This window comes from Lepidochelys olivacea, assembly GCF_965140295.1.
Source record: "Lepidochelys olivacea isolate rLepOli2 genome assembly, chromosome: 7".
Taxonomy (NCBI): domain Eukaryota; kingdom Metazoa; phylum Chordata; order Testudines; family Cheloniidae; genus Lepidochelys; species Lepidochelys olivacea.
Window position 1 is genome coordinate 126,232,871 of NC_140417.1, and position 25,011 is coordinate 126,257,881.

At 55.8% G+C, this 25,011-nt stretch overlaps 2 protein-coding genes across 5 annotated transcripts; one reads left to right on the forward strand and one right to left on the reverse strand.

The window, feature by feature from the left end:
* The first annotated feature begins 671 nt into the window (after positions 1 to 671).
* ENTPD7 (ectonucleoside triphosphate diphosphohydrolase 7) lies at positions 672 to 17,830 on the forward strand. Of its 4 annotated transcripts, none has more exons than XM_084633981.1 (12): positions 672 to 885; positions 4,185 to 4,367; positions 7,446 to 7,651; positions 7,925 to 8,075; positions 8,514 to 8,617; positions 9,132 to 9,188; positions 9,765 to 9,913; positions 9,996 to 10,162; positions 11,838 to 12,162; positions 13,781 to 13,866; positions 13,988 to 14,149; positions 14,576 to 17,830. In XM_084633981.1, exons 1-12 carry the CDS (start codon positions 878 to 880, stop codon positions 14,802 to 14,804), a joined length of 1,827 nt encoding a protein of 608 aa, XP_084490107.1. In that variant the 5' UTR covers positions 672 to 877; the 3' UTR covers positions 14,805 to 17,830. The 4 variants fall into 4 exon arrangements, with proteins under 4 accessions (XP_084490107.1, XP_084490110.1, XP_084490108.1 ...); XM_084633984.1 differs by lacking the exon at positions 672 to 885 and adding an exon at positions 1,608 to 1,629; XM_084633982.1 differs by lacking the exon at positions 672 to 885 and adding an exon at positions 2,019 to 2,040.
* Positions 17,831 to 18,785: 955 nt separating this feature from the next.
* On the reverse strand, positions 18,786 to 25,011 carry ATP6V0E2 (ATPase H+ transporting V0 subunit e2). Its single transcript, XM_084634170.1, has 4 exons — positions 24,850 to 25,011; positions 24,714 to 24,761; positions 20,231 to 20,382; positions 18,786 to 19,832 (listed from the first exon to the last, which is right to left on the reverse strand). The coding sequence occupies exons 1-3, from the start codon at positions 24,951 to 24,953 to the stop codon at positions 20,289 to 20,291; spliced, it is 246 nt and encodes an 81-aa protein (XP_084490296.1). The 5' UTR covers positions 24,954 to 25,011; the 3' UTR covers positions 18,786 to 19,832; positions 20,231 to 20,288.

Consider the following 25,011-nt stretch of genomic DNA (forward strand, 5'->3'; position numbering starts at 1 on the left):
TCCGCAGAGCCTATTGGCCAACCGATCCTTTTCTCCCGCCCATTTGAAGAGCCGATTGGGCAGGCGATCTTTGACCTTTTGTACTCTTCAAGCTTTATTGGTTCTTCCTTTCCCTCAAAATCGCCATTATTATGGCAGAGGAGCCGCTATTGGGTTTTTCGGCTGCCACTCAGAATCGCGGATCTTGGTTGGCTCTTGCTTCGAGGGCAAACGCAACTGTTATTTGTTTGAAAGCCCCTGATTGGTTCTTTCATGATGGTGACGCCCGGGGAGGAAGCCGGATAAGCGTTAGCTGGTACCGCGATTGGCTGAGAAAACCTAAAATAGAGCGCGTATCTTCAGATGACCCCGCCCAAAGGGGCAGAATCACACTGCGGCCCCTGCGATTGGACAGCGCTCCGGTGACATTCGCCAATGAGAGGGAGCTACTGATCTGAGATTCGGTGTCTGATTGGCCACGACCGTGACGCAAGAGGAAGTGCTGGGCTCCGCCAGCATTGTGATTGGCTCCTCACGCTGTGGGGGTGGGGTTCCGGCGCCGAACAGGGCACTGATTGGGTTTTGGAAAGATGGACAGGTCCAATATGATCCATTCAGAGGACGAACCTTGGGGAGTGCCTCTTCCCTCATTGGCTACTTGCTGTCGCCTTCGTGACGTGGCCGCCGCTGTGCTCGGCGCAGCTCGCCGCGCGGCTGAGGGGAGACGCGCTCGGGACCGGCTGCGGGCGGGGCCCGCGGAGCTTCCTGCCCCTGGCTCGGCGCCCGGCCCGCGCCCACCAGCCCGGCGGGGCGATGCCTCTGCGGCCCGCCGCGGCCCCGGGCCGGGCCAGGCGGGAGGGGAGGTGACGCGACGCGGCCCGCAGCGAGAGCGGGGCCCATGGCCAGGTGAGTGCGGGGGGGGGCCCGCGGGGGGACGGGGCGGGGGGGGCCCATGGCCAGGTGAGTGCGGGGGGGGGCCCGCGGGGGGACGGGGCGGGGGGGGCCGCACCGAGAGCGGGGCCAATGGCCAGGTGAGTGCGGGGGGGCCCGCGGGGGGACGGGGCGGGGGGGGCCGCACCGAGAGCGGGGCCCATGGCCAGGTGAGTGCGGGGGGGGCCCGCGGGGGGACGGGGCGGGGGGGCCGCACCGAGAGCGGGGCCCATGGCCAGGTGAGTGCGGGGGGGGGGCCCGCGGGGGGACGGGGCGGGGGGGGGCCGCAGCGAGAGCGGGGCCCATGGCCAGGTGAGTGCGGGGGGGGCCCGCGGGGGGACGGGGCGGGGGGGGCCGCAGCGAGAGCGGGGCCCATGTCCAGGTGGGTGCGGGGGGGGGCCCGCGGGGGAACGGGGGGGGCCCATGGCCAGGTGAGTGCAGGGGGGGGCCCGCGGGGGGACGGGACGGGGGGGGCCGCAGCGAGAGCGGGGCCCATGGCCAGGTGAGTGCGGGGGGGGGCCCGCGGGGGGACGGGACGGGGGGGGCCGCACCGAGAGCGGGGCCAATGGCCAGGTGAGTGCGGGGGGGGGGGGGCCCGCGGGGGGACGGGGCGGGGGGGGGCTGCAGCGAGAGCGGGGCCCATGGCCAGGTGAGTGCGGGGGCGGGCCCGCGGGGGGACGGGGCGGGGGGGGCCGCAGCGAGAGCGGGGCCAATGGCCAGGTGAGTGCGGGGGGGGGGCCCGCGGGGGGACGGGACGGAGGGGGCCCATGGCCAGGTGAGTGCGGGGGGGGCCCCGCGGGGGGACGGGGCGGGGGGGGCCGCACCGAGAGCGGGGCCAATGGCCAGGTGAGTGCGGGGGGGGGGCCCGCGGGGGGACGGGGCGGGGGGGGCCGCACCGAGAGCGGGGCCCATGGCCAGGTGAGTGCGGGGGGGGCCCGCGGGGGGACGGGGCGGGGGGGCCGCACCGAGAGCGGGGCCCATGGCCAGGTGAGTGCGGGGGGGGGGCCCGCGGGGGGACGGGGCGGGGGGGCCGCACCGAGAGCGGGGCCCATGGCCAGGTGAGTGCGGGGGGGGGCCCGCGGGGGGACGGGGCGGGGGGGGGGCCGCAGCGAGAGCGGGGCCCATGGCCAGGTGAGTGCGGGGGGGGCCCGCGGGGGGACGGGGCGGGGGGGGGCCGCACCGAGAGCGGGGCCCATGGCCAGGTGAGTGCGGGCGGCCCTGCGGGGAGACGGGGCGGGGGGGCCCTGCGGGGAGATGGGGCGGGCTCCCCGCCTCGGCGCTTCCCCAGGGCCGGCCCCGCCGCGGCGCCCGTGCCAGGCCGGGCAGCGCTGGGCGGCTCCTGCGGGCGCTGGGAGCGGGGGCCACGGCCGCGGTGGTGGCAGAGCAGCGACCCGGGGCCGGTGTCCTGACCACTGGGCTGTTCAGCCGCCCGCCCGCCGCCGCTTGGCTTTGCTGTGGCCAGTCGGGGCGGGACGCCCTTTGGGGTTTGCGGAACCTAAGAAGAGCCCGGTGCCTGGCTGTTCCTCGCGCCTGGCGTCTCTTCTCACCCGCTCCTCACAGGGCCAGCCACGCTTTGGGGTGAGGTTGAGAGGTGGGATCCCTTGGCTTGTGGGCGCAGATGTCGGAAGGTGCGAGCAGTCTTGTTGCAGTCATGTTGGTCCCAGGATGTGAGAGACACGGGGCGGGGGGGGGCGTGTGTCTTTTGTTGGTCCCACTTCTGTTGCTGAGAGAGATGAGCTTAGGCAGGCAGAGCTCTTTTTCGGGTCTGGGAAATGAACTCAAGGTGCCTCAGCTACATACAAGATGGAACAGATTGTTTAGCCTCAGTAGTTAACACACATTTCAAGGTTAAGCCTCCCTCCCGACCCTCAGTAGTTAACACACATTTCTCCAGTCAGGGGTGCCAGGACGGTGGTGGGGAGAGGCTGTGCGAGCTGGTTTACATGGATTACAGATGGTTGTAATGAGCAATCAACACTCTGTCCTATTGCTCAGAAAATGAGTGAAGCGCATGGAGAACAATTACATTACACTAATGCTGCTACTTACTAGAGTCTCCATCTTCCAGCAATTTCCTTAATGCTATTTTCCTTAACAATACTTCTAGAGTAAAATCAGAGTCTGCACATACATTTTAGAGCACTCTGAAATATTAACTCTTAAACCAGAAGTGTTGCTCTCAGGCAAAACTTCCAGAAAACACCCATGCAGAACGCAGGCAAGGAGCAGCTAATGTGCTGAACGCACAGTCTCCAAAAGCTGCAAAGGCAGGACTCAAACTCACAGTTCGTGGGTGCTGCTCCAGATTAGTGGCCACCCACTTACTCTGCTGTCCAGGTCCCTGCAAACACTCTGGCTTGCAAGAGCCTCGTCCTGCTTCAAAGGCACAAATGACTTTCTCTAGCTTATCGGTTTTGCTCAAGCCACGTTGTAGGTCCAGCATTTCCCCCTGAATAGCTTTAAAAATATTGTTTCCCCAAAGGGGCAGTGGGTGTTTGACAAAAGCTATGATCAATCCTGAGCAGGTGATAGCAGGTTGGGGAGAGTCAGAGCCATAGTTTGAGCCCCAGATTTGCAAAAAATTTGATGTCACATGTTTTTTTGGGGAGGAAGGGAAGGGCGTCTGTGTCTTGGGAACCCCTTGCTTCAATGTCCTCCTGTTTGGGTTGCTACCCTTACTCCAGCCCCATGAGGCACAGCAAATTTCAAGACCATCCAAGTCAACATTTGGATTTTAGACCACTTAGAAAATTTGGCTATTAAACAATAAGCTAGTCTCAGCCTTAACTATAGTGATGGTACTGTCCCACTACCTCTCATGAGTGAGCATCTTATCTCAAGGGTAGCAAGGATCCAGTGCTGATGGGAGTGGGTGTGACAGGGAGGAAATTGCAGTGGAAGCTGCAGGGTGGGGTAGGGGAAGAGTTGGGGATTCAATTGGTGCGTATGGGGTGGAAGGAGGAGGTATAGGAGAAATCAGGGTGTTTAAAAAACAAACCAACCCCCAAATCCACACACTAGCATATGTATAACTGACAGACCATCACACCCCAGTGTGTTATACACCCCTTCCTGCCGCCTTAAGGTGTGGACAGTGCTAAGCGCACTGTGGGAGCCAATGGCAGGCTGGACAGTGCATCTGTACCTATGAAGGAGGGCCTGGGGACATTTCTGGTAAGTGAGTAGGAGGCAGTGTGGGCTTGAGGGCCCTGTAGGGTCCTCCAGGTACCTGCTGGCTTTTTGTGCTCTCACTGCTCCCTTCTGTCCTCTTTCAGAATCAGCATTTCCTGCCTGTGCCCAGCATCATGGCATTTCACTGTGCCCCTGGTGAGCCTGTGTCCCCGTCAGCGACTGGCCCTGCTGGGACTCTTTCTTGGAGTCTGTCTCCTGCTACTCATGGCAGCCACAGATCTGCGCAATTGGGGCTCCTCTCCCCCCCCAGACAAGCAGTTTGAGAGGTGAGCGAGCCCTGGGTTTGAGTCTTTTCTCTGTACCTGGCAAAGGAAGAGGAGCTTGGCATCGTGGGCATTTCAGAAATGTGGTGAAATGACAAATTGGTGGGACGCTGTATGACTTAGAATTAGATTATACAGGCAGGACAGATTATGCCATGAAGGCAGGGCAGCAGACCAGGACACAGAGAAGATTCTGCAGAATCTAGCAAGAGAGAATTTTTGAGGGGAGAGGGCCACACAGCAGGATCTGTACAGCTACAAATCCTAACCCATAAGAATGTGATTATACATGTCGGGTTAGCAGCCTCCTGCCCGGGGACTGGAGACTGAATGCACGAAGTGGAGAGGGATCAAAGTCTAATGAAACCAGTAATAATGTGTGACTTGGTATAAGCTAGTGAAATGTCTCAGCAGGACAAGGTTTAGAGAAGCCATTTGTTGAAACCTTAAACAACTGCTTCTTGAAACCACTAGTTCCAGAGCACACAAGGAGAGAGGTTATTCTCACCTTAGTCCCGAGGAACATGCAACAGCTGATTTAAGGAGGCACAGTTGATCTACTAAGCGGTCTTGACAACAATATAATCAAGTTCAGCATCCTCAGGAGACAGAGGGTTGGGACAATAAACTTCAGAAAGGGGGATTTACAATAAAATAAAATACTCAACAATAAAAAAATAAGGAAATGAAATTCCTTAGACTGCCCAGAAGCTGCTTACACACGTCCCCCTCTGTGTATAGACAACAGCTCATAGTAAATTGTTCAGAGAAACAGAAACATTGTACTAGTGTAGGGAGCTCTGTGTCTTGCTTTCACTCTTTGCTCAGAGCTGTTGCCTTCGTCCTCACTAGCAGTACCTCCTCTGGGGTTTATCAGGCAGATGATCCTGCCAGGTGCATGTGTTTGACTTCGTCGCCACTTAGCCCTTTCCTGTTAGACTTCTGAAGAACGGCACAGATGACAGAAATGTTATGCAGTTTACTTCTCATTGGGTGACCCCTGGTCTTGAGTCCCGTATCTTCCCCATAGATGGGTAGCATCTAGCAAGGGAAGTGTGGTGCTTTGCATTCATCCACAGTTCCTCTCCAAGATGACATTGGAATTTAAAGTTAAAAGACCCTTGGTGTTCTGCTTGGAGTGGACTAAATCCCTCAGCAAGTCTACCCAGCTTCTTCTTTCTCCAGACACCAATTCAGTGGACAGCGCTGTTCCCAAGAGTACTATGGATGTCCAACTGCATGTCACATTGTATCTGTCACCTGGCTGGCCTGACACTAGAAGGCAACACTAGGCTGTCGCATCAGCCTGTCTCAGGAGTGTCTCCACAGCTATGTGCAAAGCTGCTCTGTGGTCCTCTTCCCCCAACGTCCCCAAGCATCAGTGCTTGCACTGGCTACCAAGGAGGAGTCCTGTTTCAGCCCCTCCACCCTACAGAACTCGTTTCCACAATAGAAAGGCCAAACTCTCCGGCCCCCAAGAAAAGCTTTGTTCTCTCTTGGGGAGTCCTGTATTAGCAGTTGGCCAACCATGGGCACAGGGCTGTGTCCCTAATTGCTGCTCCTGCACGTTGAATGTTGTCTGAAGTTGCCCTTGAAAGAAGGGATTTGCTCCTTTCTGGGTCTGTGTTTCTACGTATGGATTAAAGAAAGCCCTGTGTGGAAAGTTCAGGAGGGGGTGGCATGTGACTGATATGAAACTGCCGTGCTATTGTTGCTCTGGGGGAGCTCCAGGGGTCTCACGTGGCGGGGCTGAGAGGCCAGAGTGAGTCCTACTGGAGCAGCATCTCCAGAGACACAGGCTCACAAGGTCAGTAATTTTCCCCTCCCTTGTCAGAGTGCCGAGGGCTCTGGCTGTAACACAATTACCCCAGAAGGGCCAGTGAGGCGCCAGCTCTGTGCTGGGCAATTCCACTTTCAGCACCAGCTTTGGGGCTCAGGGAAGGGCAGGCGTGTCCCACAGTGCCACTGTAATTGAGTTGAGGTTGTTTATTGTCCATATTATAGCCCCGGGGTCATCGGAGCCTCATGGAAGCGGATGCTCTGGATTGGATAATGGTGCTGAGCTAGGGCATCCTAATTCTGTTATTCCTTTTACTAATGGAAAGTGAAGCTGCAGCCCCCTGGTTCTGCCCTGACTGCGCACATGTGGGCAGCTAGCATTGCGCTGACTCAGCCAACGGGCACAGCTGCATGTGCAGCCGGAGGGGGGCTTGCGAGGGAAAGGATCAATCAGCCATATTGATCTCCTGCCCTGAGGATCCAGAAGAGCTCGTCAGTGCCCTGAGGGAGTCTGGAGCTTTCTTGCCACTTTGGAAGCAGAGCTCTGAGGGCAAGTTCTTTGTGCAGCATCAGCAGAGCCTACAGCATAGGCTAATGAGGAGAGAAGGCCCCGTCAGTCTGTGGGTGGTTACACCTGTCCTATGGCCTCTGGAAGGACAGACCAGACATTGTGTGGGGGCAAAGCCCTCCTAAGGTTCGCTCTTAAGTTCATGTCCCCGGACTCTGCCATCAGCCACGGCCAAGCCCCTACAGTGCCCTTGTCTGATGGGTGTATGTGTGTAGGGGGGTGACTCCTCCCTGACTCCTACAATGACTGGTTGATGTTCTGACCCCTGATATTCAGTCCCCCCCTCGTAGCCTCCAGCCCCCATGTGGCTGATGCCTAACGGTTGGTGCAAACACTCGGTCCAGTAGACACCTCTCCTGGCTGCTGGGCTGATGGGGGCTGGTGTCCGAGGAACCTGCCCGGCTACAGATGCTGTGAGTGGAATTTCCCCAGCACCACAACTGCCCTGACTGCATGGGATCCCTCCCAGTGCCCCCTGGGTGGAACTGAGTCCTTGCTGGCTTGTCCCATCTGCTCTCCATTCTCCTCCCCTGTGCAAGGCCTACCCAGGTCTCACCCTTAGGGAGGCAGAGAGCTACACGTTATCGCAAGGCAGTGTTGTGTGGAACAGGCTGGCTCCCAGCGCTCATGCTAGCCTGATCCTGGTCATGCTCATGTTGCTATGGGGCTGTGCCTTGGGTGGCCCTCTGCTCCTCCTGCCTATTGGGCTGATCCTCCCTCTTCCCCTCTCCCAGGTACCTGGCAAGGGTGGGAGACCTGGAAGCTACAGACACAGAGGACTCAACGCTGAACTACGGGATTGTTGTTGATTGTGGGAGCAGTGGCTCCCGGGTCTTTGTGTATTTCTGGCCACCGCACAATGGGAACCCTCATGACCTGTTGGATGTCAAGCAGATGAGAGACCGGAACAGCCAGCCCGTTGTCAAGAAAATCAAGCCAGGTCTGTGCCCCCTTCTTCCCTACGCGAACCCAAGCAAGGGTTGGGGATGGATCACTTGCTTTTCCCTTCATGCAGGTGGGGACAGGGCTGGTGAAGGCCATGCAAGTGAAGGAGCTTGTCCACCCTGCAGTCTGGGGCAGTGATCTTGTCCCTTCGCCTCCCTCAGACTGGGGGGGCAGTCCCTGCGCTGTGTCTAAGTGACAGAGCTTTGCTGCCTTTCTATGTGTGTATGTGACACTGATTTCTTACTTGTTTTCCCCTTTCCCCATGCAGGGATCTCCGTGCTGGCAACAACTCCTGACCAAGCCAGTCACTACATGCGCCCGCTGCTTAGCTTCGCTGCAGCTCATGTGCCGGTAACGAAGCACAAGGAGACTCCGCTCTACATCCTGTGCACGGCGGGCATGAGGCTGCTGTCTGAGAGGTGAGTGCCCCCCAGTGCACCTTGCTTATGTCACTGGGTTCCACCAGCATTAGGGGCACCCAGTCACTCGGCGAGCCAAGGAGGGCAGGGAGTTCGTGAGAGAACCCTGGTGCCACGAGCAAGGGAGAAAGGCGCATGCTGCTCCTGAGACCACCCAGTAGGTGTGCTGGGGGAGAGAGGATGGCTTGGGGAGCCCAGGTGTGGAGACAGAGGGGAGGCTTCAATCCTGGGAGGGTGTGGATGGGGGTGTTGGAGTCACTGCAGCCTTTGTGATGAGGGGCAACATTTCAGTCTCAAATGAAGTAGCTAAAATCCCAATCCCCTGGCTCCAAACCAGAATGGGCATGTTGAGGGGGATTCATTGTGCCTTAACCCGAAGGGAAGGAGAGTCAGCCATTGGGCAGGATACTCACTGCCTGTCTCCTGTACCCTCCGTAGACAGCAGGCTGCGATCCTGGAGGACTTGGTGAGGAATGTGCCCCTGGAGTTTGATTTCCTTTTCTCCGAGTCGCAAGCTGAAGTGATCTCAGGGAAGCAGGAAGGTGGTAACAATATCTAGCTCCTTTAATACCTAAACATGTGTTATGAGTAGGGAGCCTGGGGGAGATAAGACTTCACCAGGTGCCTGTAGGAAGAGGCTTGGCTGCTCCCTCCTGGGGAGTGTGGTTCTGGGGGCAGGTGGTGCTAATTATTATTTTCAGGAGGAGGGGCCGGATGCTGGAGTGGGGACAGTGCTGTACAAGCATTGTGGGAGCCCTGGTGCATGCTCTGAGATGGTCTCACTCTGAAGCCAGACAGCATAGGCAGGGTGAAGACGATGGGTCTTTGTACACTTTATTCCCTGCCACTGAGCTGATGGTGCAGACTCACCAATCTGCTGGGCTCTGCGCTCCCTTAGGCCTGATGAAACTATCCTGTCAGATGCTGAAAGAACCCCCCGAGTGCTGGTCCTTCTCCAGTCTAGGGACTGCAGATTCCAAGAGCTAACTCTGGCTCCAGCGTCCCGGCTGCTGCGGGCGCTTTGCCTAACCAACTGGTTTGTGTCCCCCCACCTAGGGGTCTATGCCTGGATTGGGATCAACTTTGTCCTGGGGAGATTCGATCACGAGGAGGGTGAGTCCAGCCAGTACCTGCGTCTCTCTCTAGCCTGTGGGGCTGGGGTAGGTGGAGCTCTGCTGGAGTGAACCCAGCACCCAGAGCAAACCAGGGCCTGGCATGTTGACAGTCCAAGGCAGCAGACCCGCCACAGGGGAGGGAGAGTCCCTGAGCCTCAGTCAGGTGGGGAGAAGGAGGTAGTAGAGAGCTGGGGGGTCAGTAGGGATGGTGGAGCAGGGATGGGAGGGGGCAGGGCAGGGCAGGGCAGTAGAGATGGGATGAGGTGGTGTGTTTGGAGTTGGTGTCTCAGGATGTTGTAGGAGCAGAGGCTTGCAGAAGTGGTGGAATCTCTTTAGTTGCTGTCAGCCATTTATGCCACTTTGTGGAGCTCCCTGCATTAGGCAACAACCAGATGGGATCCTGGCCCCGTCCCTGTCCCCAACACAGTTCAGTTCCCAAGGCCCTGACCTGGTGGGGGAGGGAGGCTGCCATGTGAGATTGGTTCCTGGGACCCTGTCGGTAGCGTGCAGAGCAGGAGGCTGCCCTGTGCACTTTGGTCCCAGGGTCCTGCTAACATACTTCTGTGGGCTGCAGAGGAGGATGCGATGATCACTGTGGCCCTGGGGGGTCAGGCAGAGTCCCTGGTGCGGAAGCGGACGGTGGGGATCCTGGACATGGGTGGTGCCTCTCTGCAAATTGCCTATGAGGTGCCCAGCATAGAGACCTTCTCCTCCCCACAGCAGGTGCGTATCTTGCTGGCAGGGCAGGAAAGCAGCCCTTACGGTCCCCAGGGTTGGCCCTGCTGCTCACCCCTCTCTGCCCTAGGAGGAGGCTGCCAAGAGCCTGCTGGCGGAGTTCAACCTGGGCTGTGATGTGCAGCACACAGAGCATGTGTACCGTGTCTATGTCAGCACCTTCCTGGGCTTTGGGGGCAACTTCGCACGGCAGCGCTACGAGGAGCTTATGCTGAACCAGACTCGTGCCCACAACAGGTAATGCTGCCCCAGGATCAGCAGACCCCCACTGGTACCTGCCTGCAACGGGGAGTTCCTCGGAGGTCCCAGCCCCTGGAGATGTAGGGCCTGTAACTGGAGGGTGACCTCTGTGAGGTCTAATCTCAGCACTCTCTGCAGAAGCCTAAAGGGTGATGGTGTAAGATGACTGCTTTAAAATGGCCCCTCTTAGTCTGCAGGGCTACTCCTCATGGGTATGCATCAGAGCTGGAGGTCCTGCTATCTCTGAGTATGTGGAGGCCAGCACGTGGGCAGTCAGGGTTCTATGGGCTCTGCTAACAACCACTGGCCCTGCAGGGCCAGCCCAGCCTGTGCGGGGCTGGGTTCTACGTGCTCCCATGGAGATCAGCCAGGGCTTGTGGGAAAGAATCTCAGCTCCAGCTGGAGGAGCATGTCCAGGGCTCACTGCCCTTGTTTTTATCTGTTTGGGGGACTCCCCAGTGCTCACCCAGGGTACCTACCTGTTCTCATGGGATGCTCTCCTGTTGCATGGGATCTTCCTGAGGGTGATTAGCTGTGGTGTTACCCTCCCTCCAGCCTCCTCTTCTCCAGGCAGCCGACGCCTTGCCTCTCCAGCCCATCCTCTCCTGGGATTGATGCCGGGTGCCTCCCTGCAGCCCATGCCACCTATTTCTGGACCCCACCATGGGCTGGGACGGCACCAGGGCCCTCTGCAGAAGTTGTGGACTGGAGTGGGTATTTGCTTGTTTCAGTCAGGGTGGGATTCTCCAGCAGGTTTAGGCAGATGGGCGATGAGGCAGCAGCTAGTGCAGCTGTATGAACGCATGTGGTCCTAGCACCCAGAGCACAGCGCTGCCCCTCCCAGCTTCCCAGTACCCACCGCCCCCTGGAGGCGGCTGTGCCTCAGTTCCCTCCCCTCCCTCAACCTGGCCTCTCCCACGTCCCCTAGTGGGATGACCCAGCTGCCGGAGCCCACGTCAGCAACTCTTCTCCCGCTCCTTGCTGACCCAGTCTCTCTCTCTGATGTTTCTCTCCTGCTCTCCATTTCTCTAGTGCCTGTCTTGGAATGCCATGTGGAGTTGTAGCCAGGGCCAGACACACTCAGTGCCCAGAGCAAACCTCCCTGCCAGAGCTTCAGGGATAGTCTAGTGCCGGTAACCCTGTTTCTGCCGCCGAGGCCTGGGGCTGTGTTCCTCCCATTGGGTGGGCAGGGTGTCCCTTTGCACAGCTGTGTGCTCTTTGCTGTGTGTGTGTGCATGCCCAAAGGCAATGTGTGCTTGTCAGGTTGGGAGGATCAGCCCAATAGGCAGGAAGAACAGAGGGCCACCCAAGGCACAGCCCCATAGCAACATGGGCATGGCCAGGATCAGGCTAGCATGAGTGCTGGGAGCCAGCCTGATCCACACAACACTGCCTTGCGATAACGTGTAGCGCTCTACCTCCCTAAGGGTGAGACCAGGGTGGGCCTTGCAGGTGTGTCCAGCAGCTTGGGGTGTGTAGCAGTGGGCTGCGCTTGTTGGGGTGTGCCCAGCTGGGCTGGGGGAGGGGGAATGTGGCTCTTAGCAGGGGGTGACTCTGCACTCGGGGTTATTCCCAGTGGCCGGGGCAGTGAGCACATGTGCGCCTAGCAGGGGGCACAGCTCTGTCAGTGCAGAGCCCCGTTAATCAGTCTCTTCCCTGGCTCTCGTTCCAGGCTGCAGGGCCAGCAGATGGGGACAAGTGCCGAGACACCCTTTCTGGATCCCTGCCTGCCTGTGGGGCTCGAGGACACAGTAGAAGAGGGTGGCCAGACCCTGCATGTCCGAGGGCGAGGAGACTGGCAGGCCTGTGCACAGCTGCTACACCCTCTGCTGGCAGGGGTCAACGGCAGCCAGGCCTCCCTGACCCACACTTACCAGGCGCCCATTGACTTCAACAACAGTGAGTTCTACGGCTTCTCTGAGTTCTTCTACTGTACTGAGGACGTGCTGCGTCTTGGGGGCCGCTACCGTGCACCCAGCTTCACCCGCGCTGCCCAGGTGAGAACTGCCCTGACCTAATGCCCGGGGGGTGGGGACCGGGCTGCACCTGGATGGCCACTCTACCCAGGTGAGCACCACCCTGATCCAGGGGATTAGCTGGGGGATGAGCATGTTACTTTGTGCCCAGATTCACTTGTTCCACCCTGACCCTTCTCTAGCTCCTGTGGGGATCCTTCCCTGAGAGGGTTACTGGCCTGGTGGATGGGGGTAGCAATAGATAGGATTTCTTGATTTTTAGTGAGCCTTCTGGTGCATTCTCATAAACAAACTAGGGAAATGTGGTCTAGATAACGTTACTATAAAGTGGCGCACAACTGGTTGAAAGATTGTGTTTGCTGTCGAACTGGGAGGGCATAGGTATCTATTGGGGTCTGCCCTTCGTCTGGTGCTATTTACAATGTTCATTAATAACTTGGAGCAGAGAGTGTGCTTATAAAATGTGCAGATGATACCAAACTGCAAGGAGGTTGCTGGCACTTTGGAGGACAGGATTAGAATTCAAAATGACTTTGACTAAGTGGAGAATTGGTTTGAATTCAACAAGATGAAATTCAATAAACAAGTGCAAAGTGCTTCATTTAGGAAGGAAAAATGAAATGCACAACCAGGAAATGGGGACTAACTGGCTAGACAGCAATACTGCTGACAAGGATTTGGGGGTTAGAGTGGATCACAGATTGAGAATCTATAATATGCAGTTGCAAAAAAGGCTAATCTCATTCTGGGGTGCATTAACATGGGTGTTGTAAGACGCAGGAGATAATTGTCCTACTTTACCTGGCACTGGTGAAGTCTCAGCTGGAGCACTGTGTCCAATCCTGGGCACTATGGTTGAGGAAAGATGTGGATGAAGTGGAGAGAGTCCAGAGAGGAGCAACAAAAATGACAGGTTTAGAAAGCCTGACCTATGAGGAAAGGGTAAAATAACAATTGTTCTCCATGTCCACTGAAGGGAGGGCAAGAAGTAACGGGCTTAATGTGCAGCAAGGGGGATTTAGGTCAGATATTAGGAAAAACTTTCTAACTATCAGGGTAGTTAAGCTCTGGCCTAGGCTTCCAAGGATGGTTGTGGAATCCCCATCACTGGAGGTTTCTAAGAACAGGTTTGACGAATACCTGTCAGGGATGGTCTAGGTCAGTGATCCCCTGTGCGGTGCCTGTGGGTGCCGCAGTGCCCGCTGGGGCATTTACATGTGCCCGCCTAGTGAGAAGGGAGCGCTTCCGCCAGACAACCCGCCTCCGAGGAGCGCGGCCGCTGGACAGCCAGCCACCGAAATGACGCCGCTTCTCGGTGGCATTTCAGCAGTGACGCTGCTTGATGACGCCGCTTCTCGGCGGCATTTCAGCAGCTGGTTGTCCGGCGCCCAACACGCTCTTCTGGGAACATGAATATGCTATAGCACCCGAAAGGTTGGGGACCACTGGTCTAGGTTTCCTTGGTCCTGCTTCAGTGCAGGGGGCTGGACTTGAGGTCCCTTCCAGCCATACCTTTCTGTGATTCTATCTGCTGTGCCGGTGTTACCTTGTGCCCAGTGTCACTGGTGCTGCCCTGTGCCCCGAGGGAGGGGGCACCAGTCTCTCCACTGACAGTGCGCTCTCTCCCTTGCTGCCCCAGGATTACTGCAGCCTGAGCTGGTCAGTGCTGACTCAGCGGTTCCAAGAGGGCCTGTACTCACCACACGCAGACCAGCATCGGGTCAAGTAAGGAGCTTCCCCTCACCACAAGCACAGTTGGGGCTCCTGTCAGTGTGTCTAGCACCAGGGGCTCTCAGAAGCAGGAGGCCTGGTATCTGGTTGACTGTCCCATGTGCTCTGTCTGTAGGTATCAGTGCTTTAAATCTGCCTGGATGTACCAAGTCCTTCATGAGGGTTTCCACTTTCCCCTGGATTACTCCAGCCTGCACACAGCCCAGCTGGTGTACGACCGCGAGGTGCAGTGGACCCTGGGAGCCATTCTCTATAAAACACGGTTTCTGCCACTCAGGTAAAGCAAATTTGAGGTGGGAGCCCAGGGGCTGCCCCGCAGTGCTTGGCCTGCAGAGGGGGATTCATAGCTTCCAAGGATCGAAGAGACCATGGTGATCATCTCATCTGAGCTCCTGTATAGCACAGGCCAGATAACGTCCCTACAGTAACTCCTAGAGCAGAGCTTTGAGAAACATCCCATCTTGATTTAAAACTTGTTCCAGCTCGCAGTCACACACCAGCGCGAGCTCCTGGCTACTCCAGTCCCAGCAACGGCATTGTAGGGAGCAGGGCAAAGGCACTGGCCGTAAGGGGAGAGCCTGACCTCTCCCAGCAGGGGGCACTAAGTGCTGGGAGTAAGACAAGGTGCATGTGCTGCATTGCCACCTTTCATGGTAATTCTTCAGTGGCGGGTGCTGACCTCTCTTCCTTTCTCCCCGCCTAGGGATCTCCGGCAGGAGAGCAGCCGGCAGGCCCACAGCCCCTGGCTCCGCCTCTCCTTCGTTTACAATCACTATCTCTTCTTCGTCTGCATCCTGGTGGTGCTGCTGGCCATCATTCTCTACCTACTGCGGCTGCGCCGCATTCACAGACGCCAGCTGCGCTCAGCTCCGCTCAACCTGCTGTGGCTGGAAGAGGTGGTGCTGTTGCCAGGCCAGGAACTGGGGCCCTAATGCTGCCACAGCCCAGGAATCCGTCTGAGCCACAATTCAGCCTGCTTCTAGCTCCCAGTTCCAGCATCCGAACTGGAACCTAGGCTGGATGACAAGTGCCCAAAGTCTCCTGTCAGGAGGTCCATCATCTCCCCCTCCTAGAGCCAGAACCAGTGTCCGACAGGTCCCGAGCAGCACAGGACGTGGCTCTGGTGCTTGTATTTCTGACCAACACAAAGGCCTGGAGGGGCTTCCTGCTGAGGCAGGAGAGGTGATACCCACTAAGAGGTGGCATCAGCAAGGCAGAGCTAGCACTTCCTACGCATGGAAGTGTAAAGGCAGCACAGTTGTAGCATTTCCTCTGATCTGCTATCTTGCAAACCTGTGGAACTCACTGCAATAAGATATCAGTGAGGCCCACAGTTGGTAGAATTCAGAGGATGACTAGACACTTGAAGGACCAACAAGCACAACTGTGGTTCCCTCTGAAAAGTCAATCCTAAAGGACTTACAGGTGCCTAAGCCAGCTTCTGCCTGCAAAGGAGCAGGGAGCCCTAGCCCCTAAGTCTCTGTCCTTCTGCCCTGTTGGGGACACAGAGGAGCCCCTGCCCCTCCTGTCTTCACAGACAGGCTGCACCCTTTGCTCAGTTTTTCTCTCCAAGGGGACGAGACTGGGACCTGGAACCTTGGCCCTGGCTTTATGTTCAGGCTGTGCCTGCAGCAGTCGGAGAATTGGCTGGAGCTGGCCAGCCAGCATGATGGGCTTCCTTGGGCACTACCGGCCAAGCTGTCACATCAACTCCCTGGAGCCAAAGGGCCAGAGTCCCTCACCTTATCATAGAATATCAGGGTTGGAAGGGACCTCAGGAGGTCGTCTAGTCCAACCCCCTGCTCAAAGCAGGACCAATCCCCAACTAAATTATCCCAGTCAGGGCTTTAAGCCTGACCTTAAAAATATATAAGGAAGGAGATTCCACCACCTCCCTAGGTAACACATTCCAGTGTTTCACCACCCTCCTAGTGAAAAAGTTTTTCCTAATATCCAACCTAAACCTCCCCCACTGCAACTTGAGACCATTACTCCTTGTTCTGTCATCTGCTACCACTGAAAACAGTCTAGAGCCATCCTCTTTGGAACCCCCTTTCAGGTAGTTGAAAGCAGCTATTAAATCCCCCCTCATTCTTCTCTTCTGCAGACTAAACAATCCCAGTTCCCTCAGCCTCTCCTCATAAGTCATGTGTTCCAGTCTTCACAGAAGGTGAGGAGTTTGACCCAGCACAAAGGGCTGAGCAGCAGAGAGTCTGTTTCCATTGATGTGTCCTGTTCCCAAGCACCCAATGGGGTGCCTCATGGTCCATAGGGCATAATGCCCCAGTCTGAGCCATGGGGTCTCTCAATTTCAGACAGGGGTCAGTACTTGGAAACTGCACAATTCTGTGCTGAAGTGGGTTTCTTCTCCCTATGCCCCTATCCCAGTTTTGGGGCTTTAAGCCTCTCTCCAGCCCATCTCTGTTTGGTAAAGAGGTGCACAGACCCAATACTGCATCCCTGCAGCTCTCACCCTAAGGAGGGGTGCTGTTATCTCAGATTACATTTGATATCTTGTAAGGGCTGATAAGACACTGGCCGCAGCAACAGGACTGGAAGGGCCAATAGCTTGTTCTCTGGAAGGGGAGGCAGTACTTGTCCGTGGGTGGGCAGGGGCCTTCCTCATTCCAACCCTATCCCATGCTCATTTGCTGCCAAATCACTTTCCCTACCAAGGGCAGCAATCCCTCCCCCAGCCAGTGCTGGCTCAACTTGGCCATGGAACCCCTGCTGTAACCTGGCTCCGGAGGTTAGCTCTGGAATTCTTCTGGCTGGGACTGCACTGGGTCTCTGCAGGGGTTCTGAGTCTTCCCCGACAGCCAAGTCCATGTCTTCAGCCTCCAGGCCCTGCAGAGACTCCTTTATGGTGCAGGTGGTCAGGCAAAGAGCATGTTGGTGCTCGCCTTCCTCTGCCATGACTAGCAGCTTTTTCCTCTAGCCTAGGGGGTCTTCCCCCCCCAGCCTCTCAGAGCGGCCAGTTTTCTGTCAGAGCTGCCTCCAGACCTGAAAGCTGCTACCAGTGAGAATGGAGCCTCTGCTACACAACCCCATGTGTGTGTACAGGTGGTAGAGTTCCCATGGGTGAGCTGGAGGCTGGTCCTGGCAGAAACCACCAGAATCTGAGACATCCTGGACTACAACTGGGTGGATCCCCAAGCGCTTGGTCAGTGCATGGGGCTTTCCACCCTGTGCATACTGCAGGGGGTGGGGGAGGCCTTGTTGCCCACCTCTTGAGTTTTCTTGAGTGGATCCTGTGAGAGGGTGCTCCCTATCCATCCCAGGCCCTCCAGATCTTTTCCGTGGGCCCCCCCCTCGATGATCTGAGCCAGCTGCATATTATGCAGCCAGTTCAATTTCAAACCATGCCAAGGGAACAAGCATACATGCTTGTGCTCCACATTTCACTTCCACACCCTCGTGTCCTGCCCTGATATCAAGTGGTGTGACTTGGGAACCTCCCCCAGTGGGCCAGCCTCTATTCCACACTGGTCTCACAGTCCCCCAGGGATATTGAGACCTCCTGGCCCTGGACAAAGTGGCCATGTACACCACCAGGAGGATGCTGGATGAGGGGATGCTCTGTGACTGGGACCTATTTCTGGTCCTCCCTAGTCTCATGCATCCAGGCAGAATTCCTCTGGGCAGCACCCACTGGCTCCCTAGACAGGTTTGAGGGTTCTCTGCTCAGTGTCCCCATCTAGAACTCCTCTCCCATCCCTGTTATTCCTTAGTTATCCCCTGTATTCCTTTGGATCCTTGGTCCAGTGGTCCCTCTCAAAAGGCTGAGGGAGGGGCCTTTAGACACAAGTGGTCTTGCACCCACCTGCCTCCTGGAAATTCCAATAAGGCCTCCTCTCCTTGAGCTGGGCTGCACATCCACTGTTTGAACCCACTTGGATTACTTGAACCCCCCCACTCCAGTTACTAGAGCAATAAACAATCTATTGACCACCCACAACAGCCTCTTTGTCCATATATGTGCTGATCATGTCCATGCTCACTATGGTCTTTACTGCAGGACCTCTTCCCCTCCATGCTCTGTGGGAAGAGACCCCAGGTGGAAGCTCCACCCAGTCGCAGATGCTGTGTCTCACATCAGCTGTTTGCAGCTATCAGCACATGCTGTTGTCCCAGGTGCTCAGCACAACATGGGTAGCTCTGATCCAGGCTGCACCTGCTGACATGATCACTGCAGAGGGCACAGGCATGAACGGCTGACACCCAGGGACAGGAACTGCAGTGTTCCACCAATCCCCTTAGAACAGCTAGGAGGGGGAGTAAGAAATCAGAGCAGCATAATGCCTTGCCACCAGGTGTCCTTCAGCTAGGAGGGATAGCTGCCTTCCCCAACCCAGCAGGGCACGGGCAGGGGCCTGCACCCGAAAGGGGTTACTGAAATCACATAGCCATTGTTATTACGAGATCAAAGTAGACCTGAGACACAACTGTGCTCCCACAGCTGTTACGGGAAGGCAGCTGCACTCAGCTGACACCGCCTCCACCACACACAGTGTTGTGAAGACCCAGGCTCCACACAGAAACAGCACCATGGTACTCAGAAGTAGCAAGAAGGGTAGATTTCAGAGTGGCAGCCGTGTTAGTCTGTATTCGCAAAAAGAAAAGGAGGACTTGTGGCATGCATCCGATGAAGTGAGCTGTAGCTCACGAAAGCTTATGCTCAAATAAATTGGTTAGTCTCTAAGGTGCCACTAGTCCTTTTCTTTTTAAGAAGGGTAGAGTATATTCTGCATCCTCCCCGAAACAGTTCCCATGCTAAGTCCAGGCAAGGCCCACATTTCTTCTCCCCTGCAGCAAGGCCAGCTTGGGGGCAGGGGAAGGAAGAGATGCTGCACCTAGGGCTTTTCCTAGACCTTTTGTCAGTGGCAAGAGAGACCAGAGTTGCTGCTGCCAGAGACACTTACTAGAAAAACATTTATTTTCACAACACAAATTTACATACCAAACAAGACAAATAAATACACTGTAGTTAACCAATAACTATGGGAAAGGGAGGGGTAGGCCGGGACACTGCCCAGATTATCAGCACCTGCCCCACAACCAGAACACGCAAGAGGGGGTGGGCGTGGCAACCCTTTGAACAGAGAAGAGCCTGGTGTCTGTGGTACCAGCTCCAGGACCAGGATCTCTGAGAGGCTCAGGGGGAGGGAAAGAGGAGTCCTCTCCCTCCAGACTGACACAGGAAAGTCCCACCCTGACCTACCCACTCACCATGACTTCTAGCAGAGCACTCCCTCCTCATGTCAGTATCCTATTCCTCAGGACTCGCCCTCCCAGAAATAGTCAACAATGGCCACCAATCAGAACCTATCTTGAAAGCAGGGATGCTGGTCCAGGTACCTCACCCCGAGGGGGCTCAGTATTCAGAGGATGCCTCGGGTTCTGGTTCTCACATGCACAGGCCCAGAGGATAGAGGCTGCCAGGACCAGAAGAGGCCTAAGATTCTATGGCTGGTTTGGGAACAGGTTTTCATGCAACAGGAATCATGAGGATAAACTCAGGTCTCCACTCCCTCCTTTAAGGGCTAAACAGAGGCAAGTGGTGCTGCTCCCAGGGGTCCTTGTATCTGTCCTTTAAGGGAAGGGGTACGGGTGGTCTTCAGCACCAGCCAATTCCCTGGGAACCAGAGCTCAACCAGCCACCATTTCAGAATCCCTCCCACACTAAGGAGGTGGGACTTTCCTCTGCAGTGCCTGGCTCAGAAAAGGGAGCTTAGGCCCAGCTCTGCTAGGGGAAACCCTACTTCTCAGGGCCCATCTTGGGGTGGGGATCATGCCTCAGACAGGGCTGCACAGGTGGCCCTTTGCTTTTTGGTTCCTCGATGCAGTGGCTCAGGTGTGGCGCTGCAGCTGGTCCGACCTGGGAACCAACTCTGGCAGGGTCTGGCAGGACAGCACTGGAGGGTGCAGAGGATGGGGCAACATCTGGATTTCAGAAGGAGCTGAGAGAGAGAGGGGGGGGGGCAGATGTTTAGTGCCAAACTCTTTCCCACAAAGGGGACCTAAAGAGCCACCCCAGGGAGAGGGAGACCCACTTACAGGGGAGAAAGACCCTCTCCTGGCTGAATCCAGGGATCCTCTGTTTGGCTCCAGAACAGAGCACTAACAGGCAGCCGCAAATCACCTTCCCAAGGAGCCACTGACAGAAACCAAACCCAACCAGAAACTGCCCGGGCAGCTGCAGAGTAAAGCACCCCAGCTTGCAAGACTTCATTTTGGTAAAGTAACTCCTGCTCCCATCCCAAACCATGTCAGGGCAGCAGGTCAAGGGAGGGCTCTATACCACAACCCCCCCCCTCCCCAAGTCCAGGTGGTTTGTCCCACAGGAGGCTCCATTCACCATGATATATGGGTGCTGATCTCATGTCCTTCCTGGTACCTTCTGAACTGGCAACAGGTCACTCCCACAGGAAGCGCACATACCAGATGGTCTCATTCTTCAGCTGGGGCCCAAACAGGGGGTTTGCCTGAGCCAAGATGGCTATGAGCCAGCTGCAAAGAACAGACAGTGAATGACTCTTCCCCCGTGGAGACCAGCAGGAGCTGTCAGGTACTACAGAACACCCCAAAGGGAAAGTACTAAGGGGGCACGTGTGGTTCAAACTCAGGGTTTGAATCTGGAGGTGACAAAGAGTGAAGAAGTGTGCTAGGCATCTGAGTAAGAAGCGAGAGGAATTGGAAATTACAGGCTTAGCTACAGTGCTGTAATGCCATAGTGCAGATGCTTCCCACAGTGACAAGAAGGGGATTACCCACCACTGTAGGAACTCCACCTCCCCACACAGCGGTAGCTAGGCTGACCGAAGCATTCTTCCAGCAACCTAGCCATGTCTACTCTGGGGGTTAGTTGGCATAGTTATGGTACTCGAGGGTGTGAATTTTTCACACCCCTGAACACCACAGCTACGCCAATCTAAATCTTAAGTGTGGACCAGGCCTTGCTATAGCTGGTATTACTGAGACCCTGTGGGTCAATTCACATGACTGGAAGGTTAAAGTCACTGGTTACAACCTCTTATAAAAGACAGAGCGGCTAAAACAGGAGTGTGGGGGAAGTGGCACTCTACCTCAAAGACACTGTTATTCATAACTCAGAAGCACAGGTTCTTGAAGGTATCCATGTGCTAACTAACAAAGCCCAGGATGGGGTACTGGTGGGGTCTGTTACAGAACATGGAATCAAACCAGAGAACAGGAGAAGTTACTCTTTAGGCACCTGTGTGTAAGGTGTGGGGGAAAAACTGTTGTTGTACAGGGGACTTCCCTGGGGGAAATCTGGCTGTGTGAGCCCTCTAGCATAAGAAAATCTTAGAAAATTGTACGTTTTAGAAACTAACACAGAAGATGTATTGCTCCCAACATGAAGTAACTACTTTGAACCTCAGTAGGATGGATAAAGATCAATCAATCATTGGACTGGAAGTTGGTGGTCACCTAGGAGACTAGTGATCATGATTTGATTATAGTCATTATGGACAGAGGACAGTCCCAACTGGTAATTTTTATCTGTGTCTGTCTGACAGCTTCAAAAGGGCTAATTTCCCAAATCTGAGGAAAATTTTAGACAGAAAAATGTGAATAAAAATTAAGAGTTTCTTTATGAAGAGCTTAGATGTCCAAAAAACCCACAATTCCATAACCAATAAAGTGGACAACTTTGGCTAAAAGCTTATCCTGGTTCAGTGGGAAACTGCAGGCAGACATTAGAAATTTATATAAACACACTGGGAGAGAGGGGGAAATGGGGAAAACAGCAATTGATATAAATTAGTTATGAAGTGTAGAAAACGCATAAGGGAAGCTGAAGACTGCGCAAGAAAAAAATCCATAGCTGGCATGAAGAAGGTACATTAGCAATAAAAGAAATCCTAACAATGATCCAGGCCCATTACTTGAGATGGTAAAAGACAGAAGTGTTCAATCAATATTTCTGTTTTTCTGCCCCACTGATGTTCATTTTAGTAAGTTTTGCAATATCAGGGAAATTCCAGAAGAGCGCTCATGTGCTAAAAGGGCAAGTGGGATTACCTAGGAAATTACAGGCTGGTTACCTTGACATCAGTCACAGGCAAGCTAATGGAAAAGCTGATACCACCTCAAATCAATGAAGAATTAAAGTTAATGCCAGTCAACATGGTTTTATGGAAAACAGGTTTGTCAAATAAACCCAACTTCATTCTTTGATGAGATTACAAGTTTGATTGATAAATGTAAACACATAGTTGTAATATACTTTGACTTAGTACCACATGACATTCTGATTAAAAAACTAGCACTATACAATATCTGTAGAGTACACATTAAATGGATTAAAAACTGACTGAGAAGTCTGAACAGGCAGTTGTCAATGGGGAATCATCTTCAAATGGAGGCGTTTCTAGCGGGTTTCTGAGGGACCGGTTCTAGGCCGGACACCATTCAATGTTCTTAATCAAAAGCATGGAAGTAAATATAAAAGCACTGCTGAAAACCTGCAGAAGACACTAAGATTGGCAGAATGGTAAATAATGATAAGGACAGGACAGTCAACTAGAGGGATCCGAATCACTTGATAAACTGGGCCCAAACAACCTGCATGTTAATGCAGCCAAATGCAAGGTCACACCTCTAGGTACAAGGTGTGCAGGCCATCATGTAGAATAAATACAAAACTAGAGAATTAAAGTGAGCTTAAGTTTGGTTAAAGAAATGTGTTGTAAGAAAGGCCCTGACTAGCAAGTAAAAGAAAGCAAGAGTTATAAGGGCAGAAAGAAAGAAGTTGGGAGGACTTCCGGTTCAAAGAATAACTGATGAGATACGGGCATGTTACTAAAAAGAAGGTCTCTGGTGATAGGGGTGACTGCAGATGATTTTAAAGAAGACAATCTGTCTTAAAATGAGCTGACATGGCCCTTCCCAACCCATATCAGTGTTATCTTAAAAGTAAAACCTATGTGAACCCAGGTGCAATGGATAATCTGTTACTTATTGAGCATGTGCATAATCGTCTAGTCAAGCGAAGGCATCTTCAGTGGCCAGAGGTGGCCAACCTGTGGCTCCGGAGCCCCATGCGGCTCTTCAGAAGTTAATCTGCGGCTCCTTGTCTAGGCACCAACTCTGGGGCTGGAGCTACAGGCACCAACTTCCCAGTGGGCCACGGGGCGCTCACGGCTCAACCCCTGGCTCTGACACAGGCCCTGCCCCCACTGCACCCCTTCCCGCCCCCTCCCCTGAGCCTGCCTTGCCCTCGCTCCTCCCCCCCAGAGCCTCCTGCATGCCACAAGACATCTGATCAGAAGGTGCAGGGAGGGAGGCGGAGGCACTGATTGGAGGGGCTGCCGGTGCGTGGGAAGCATTGGGGAGAGCTGACGAGGGGCTGCTGACATATTACTGTGGCTCTTTGGCAATGTACATTGGTAAATTCTGGCTCCTTCTCAGGCTCAGCTTGGCTACCCCGTTCTAGGCCACTGCTGAACAAAATTGGCAGGCATTCTTCGACCTGTGTCATTGTCTGTGTTGCTCTGCGGCTGCACAAAGGGCTGTCACGAATGCCCCAGCGATACTGGTTGGCTGCACAGAGACCTTGCCTGGTCTGGAACCTGTTCAACAGGGACCATTGACGACGGGGCAGGTCAAAACCAGGCAGACAAATTGTGTGGTCAGCGACGAGAGACTGGTTGGGGATTATGACATTCACCTATTCCTCTCGCAGAGTGTTTCTGTCCTAACATCCTGGCCTGGCAGATAAGACCATAATGGGCGACGTGACAGCAAACGTGCAGCTGGTGGTTTAAAAAGGTCATTGTGCAGCGGCAGGCTTGAATTGGCGCGTACTTTCTCCAGTAACTTGCCAGTGGCAACCTTTCATCTGATATGAGGAAGAGCAATTTTGCTCAGAACTGGAAGCCATGGGAATAGAGTCGGATGCAGGGTGCTGGAGACGATACGCATGGCGGCATGTAACTGCGTAGCCACCAGACTGGTGTGTAGTACTCCACCGCCGAATAGGAGGTGGCAAGAGCTGATGTCCGCAAAGTTGGAGCACGAGCACCCCACGACGAACCTGCTAGTTTGCTAAGAAGATTGTCGTGTGTCTTAACTGTAGTAAGATGAGGCCCTTTTGAAACACAAACCCTTAGATCAGAGGCCCGGTATGAGGCCTAACGCCTGAACTAAAGTAATGGTCAAGACTCTGCTAACATAAAGCAAAGTTAAGCTGTGAGCCAGAGGCTACTTCAGCCTGCTCAGTTTAGGGAAGCCAGGAAGGAGAGGCGAGCTGACTGCAGCCAGGAAGGAGAGGCGAGCTGACTGCAGCGTCAGGAATCTTCGCCAGCAGAAGACACCAGGTACCAAGAGGCTCATCTACCCGGCTGAGAGCCGCAGAGCGAGTGGGGGCGGACAGGCCCGTTCACAGCGGAAGAGCAGGTCCGAGCGTCCCCAGCGAAGCGGCGGAGTCTCCGTCTCCTCACGCCCCGCCTGGCGGCCCCGGACCGGGGGGATGTTAGGGCTTTTCTGGGGGAGGGCGGGTCAGGCGAACGTCCCTCTGCTCCCACAACTCGACGGATCCCACAGCGCAGGGCCCGGGGGTCCCGCCCGCCAGCGGGGCCGCCCTGAGCCCGGCGAGGGGCCGACACACCCGCCAGCGCCCCCAGCCCCCCCCCCGCCGCCAGCCCCGCGCCCCCCCCCGCCGCCGCCAGCCCCCCGCGCCGCGCCCCCCCCGCCGCCGCCAGCCCCCCGCGCCGCGCCCCCCCCCCACCGCCAGCCCCGCGCCCCCCCCGCCGCCAGCCCGGCCCGCCCCCGCGCCGCGCCCCCCCCCGCCGCCGCCGCCAGCCCCCCGCACTCACAAGAGGTAGCAGCACACGGCGCCGGTGACCAGCATGGTGATGGTGACCCTGCGGAGAGAGAGGCCAGTTAGCGGAGGCGGCGGGGCGGACCGGACCGGACGGGGGAGGGGCGGCGGCGGCAGCCCCGGGCTCTTACCCGCGGTTGGGCCCCTTGGGCACGAACCAGGGCGCAGCGACGCCCACGAGGCCCCAGAAGGCGGAGAAGAGGATCAGCGGGAGCGCGAAGCTGTGCGCGGTCATGGCGGCCGGGCGAGAGAACCGAGCCTCCTCCGCCCCGCCAGCGCAGCCACCGTAGCGA

Excerpts from the sequence above, each read along its gene's own strand:
- ENTPD7 (XM_084633981.1), top strand. Across the intron at positions 9,914-9,995 it reads CCTTCTCCTCCCCACAGCAG|GAGGAGGCTGCCAAGAGCCT; the intron begins GTGCGTATCTTG and ends TCTCTGCCCTAG. Across the intron at positions 14,150-14,575 it reads ACACGGTTTCTGCCACTCAG|GGATCTCCGGCAGGAGAGCA; the intron begins GTAAAGCAAATT and ends CTCCCCGCCTAG.
- ATP6V0E2 (XM_084634170.1), bottom strand. The coding sequence starts at position 24,953 with ATGACCGCGCACAGCTTCGCGCTCCCGCTGATCCTCTTCTCCGCCTTC. Across the intron at positions 24,762-24,849 it reads CCCAAGGGGCCCAACCGCGG|GGTCACCATCACCATGCTGG; the intron begins GTAAGAGCCCGG and ends CTCTCTCCGCAG. Across the intron at positions 20,383-24,713 it reads GCCGTGTGCTGCTACCTCTT|CTGGCTCATAGCCATCTTGG; the intron begins GTGAGTGCGGGG and ends TGTTCTTTGCAG.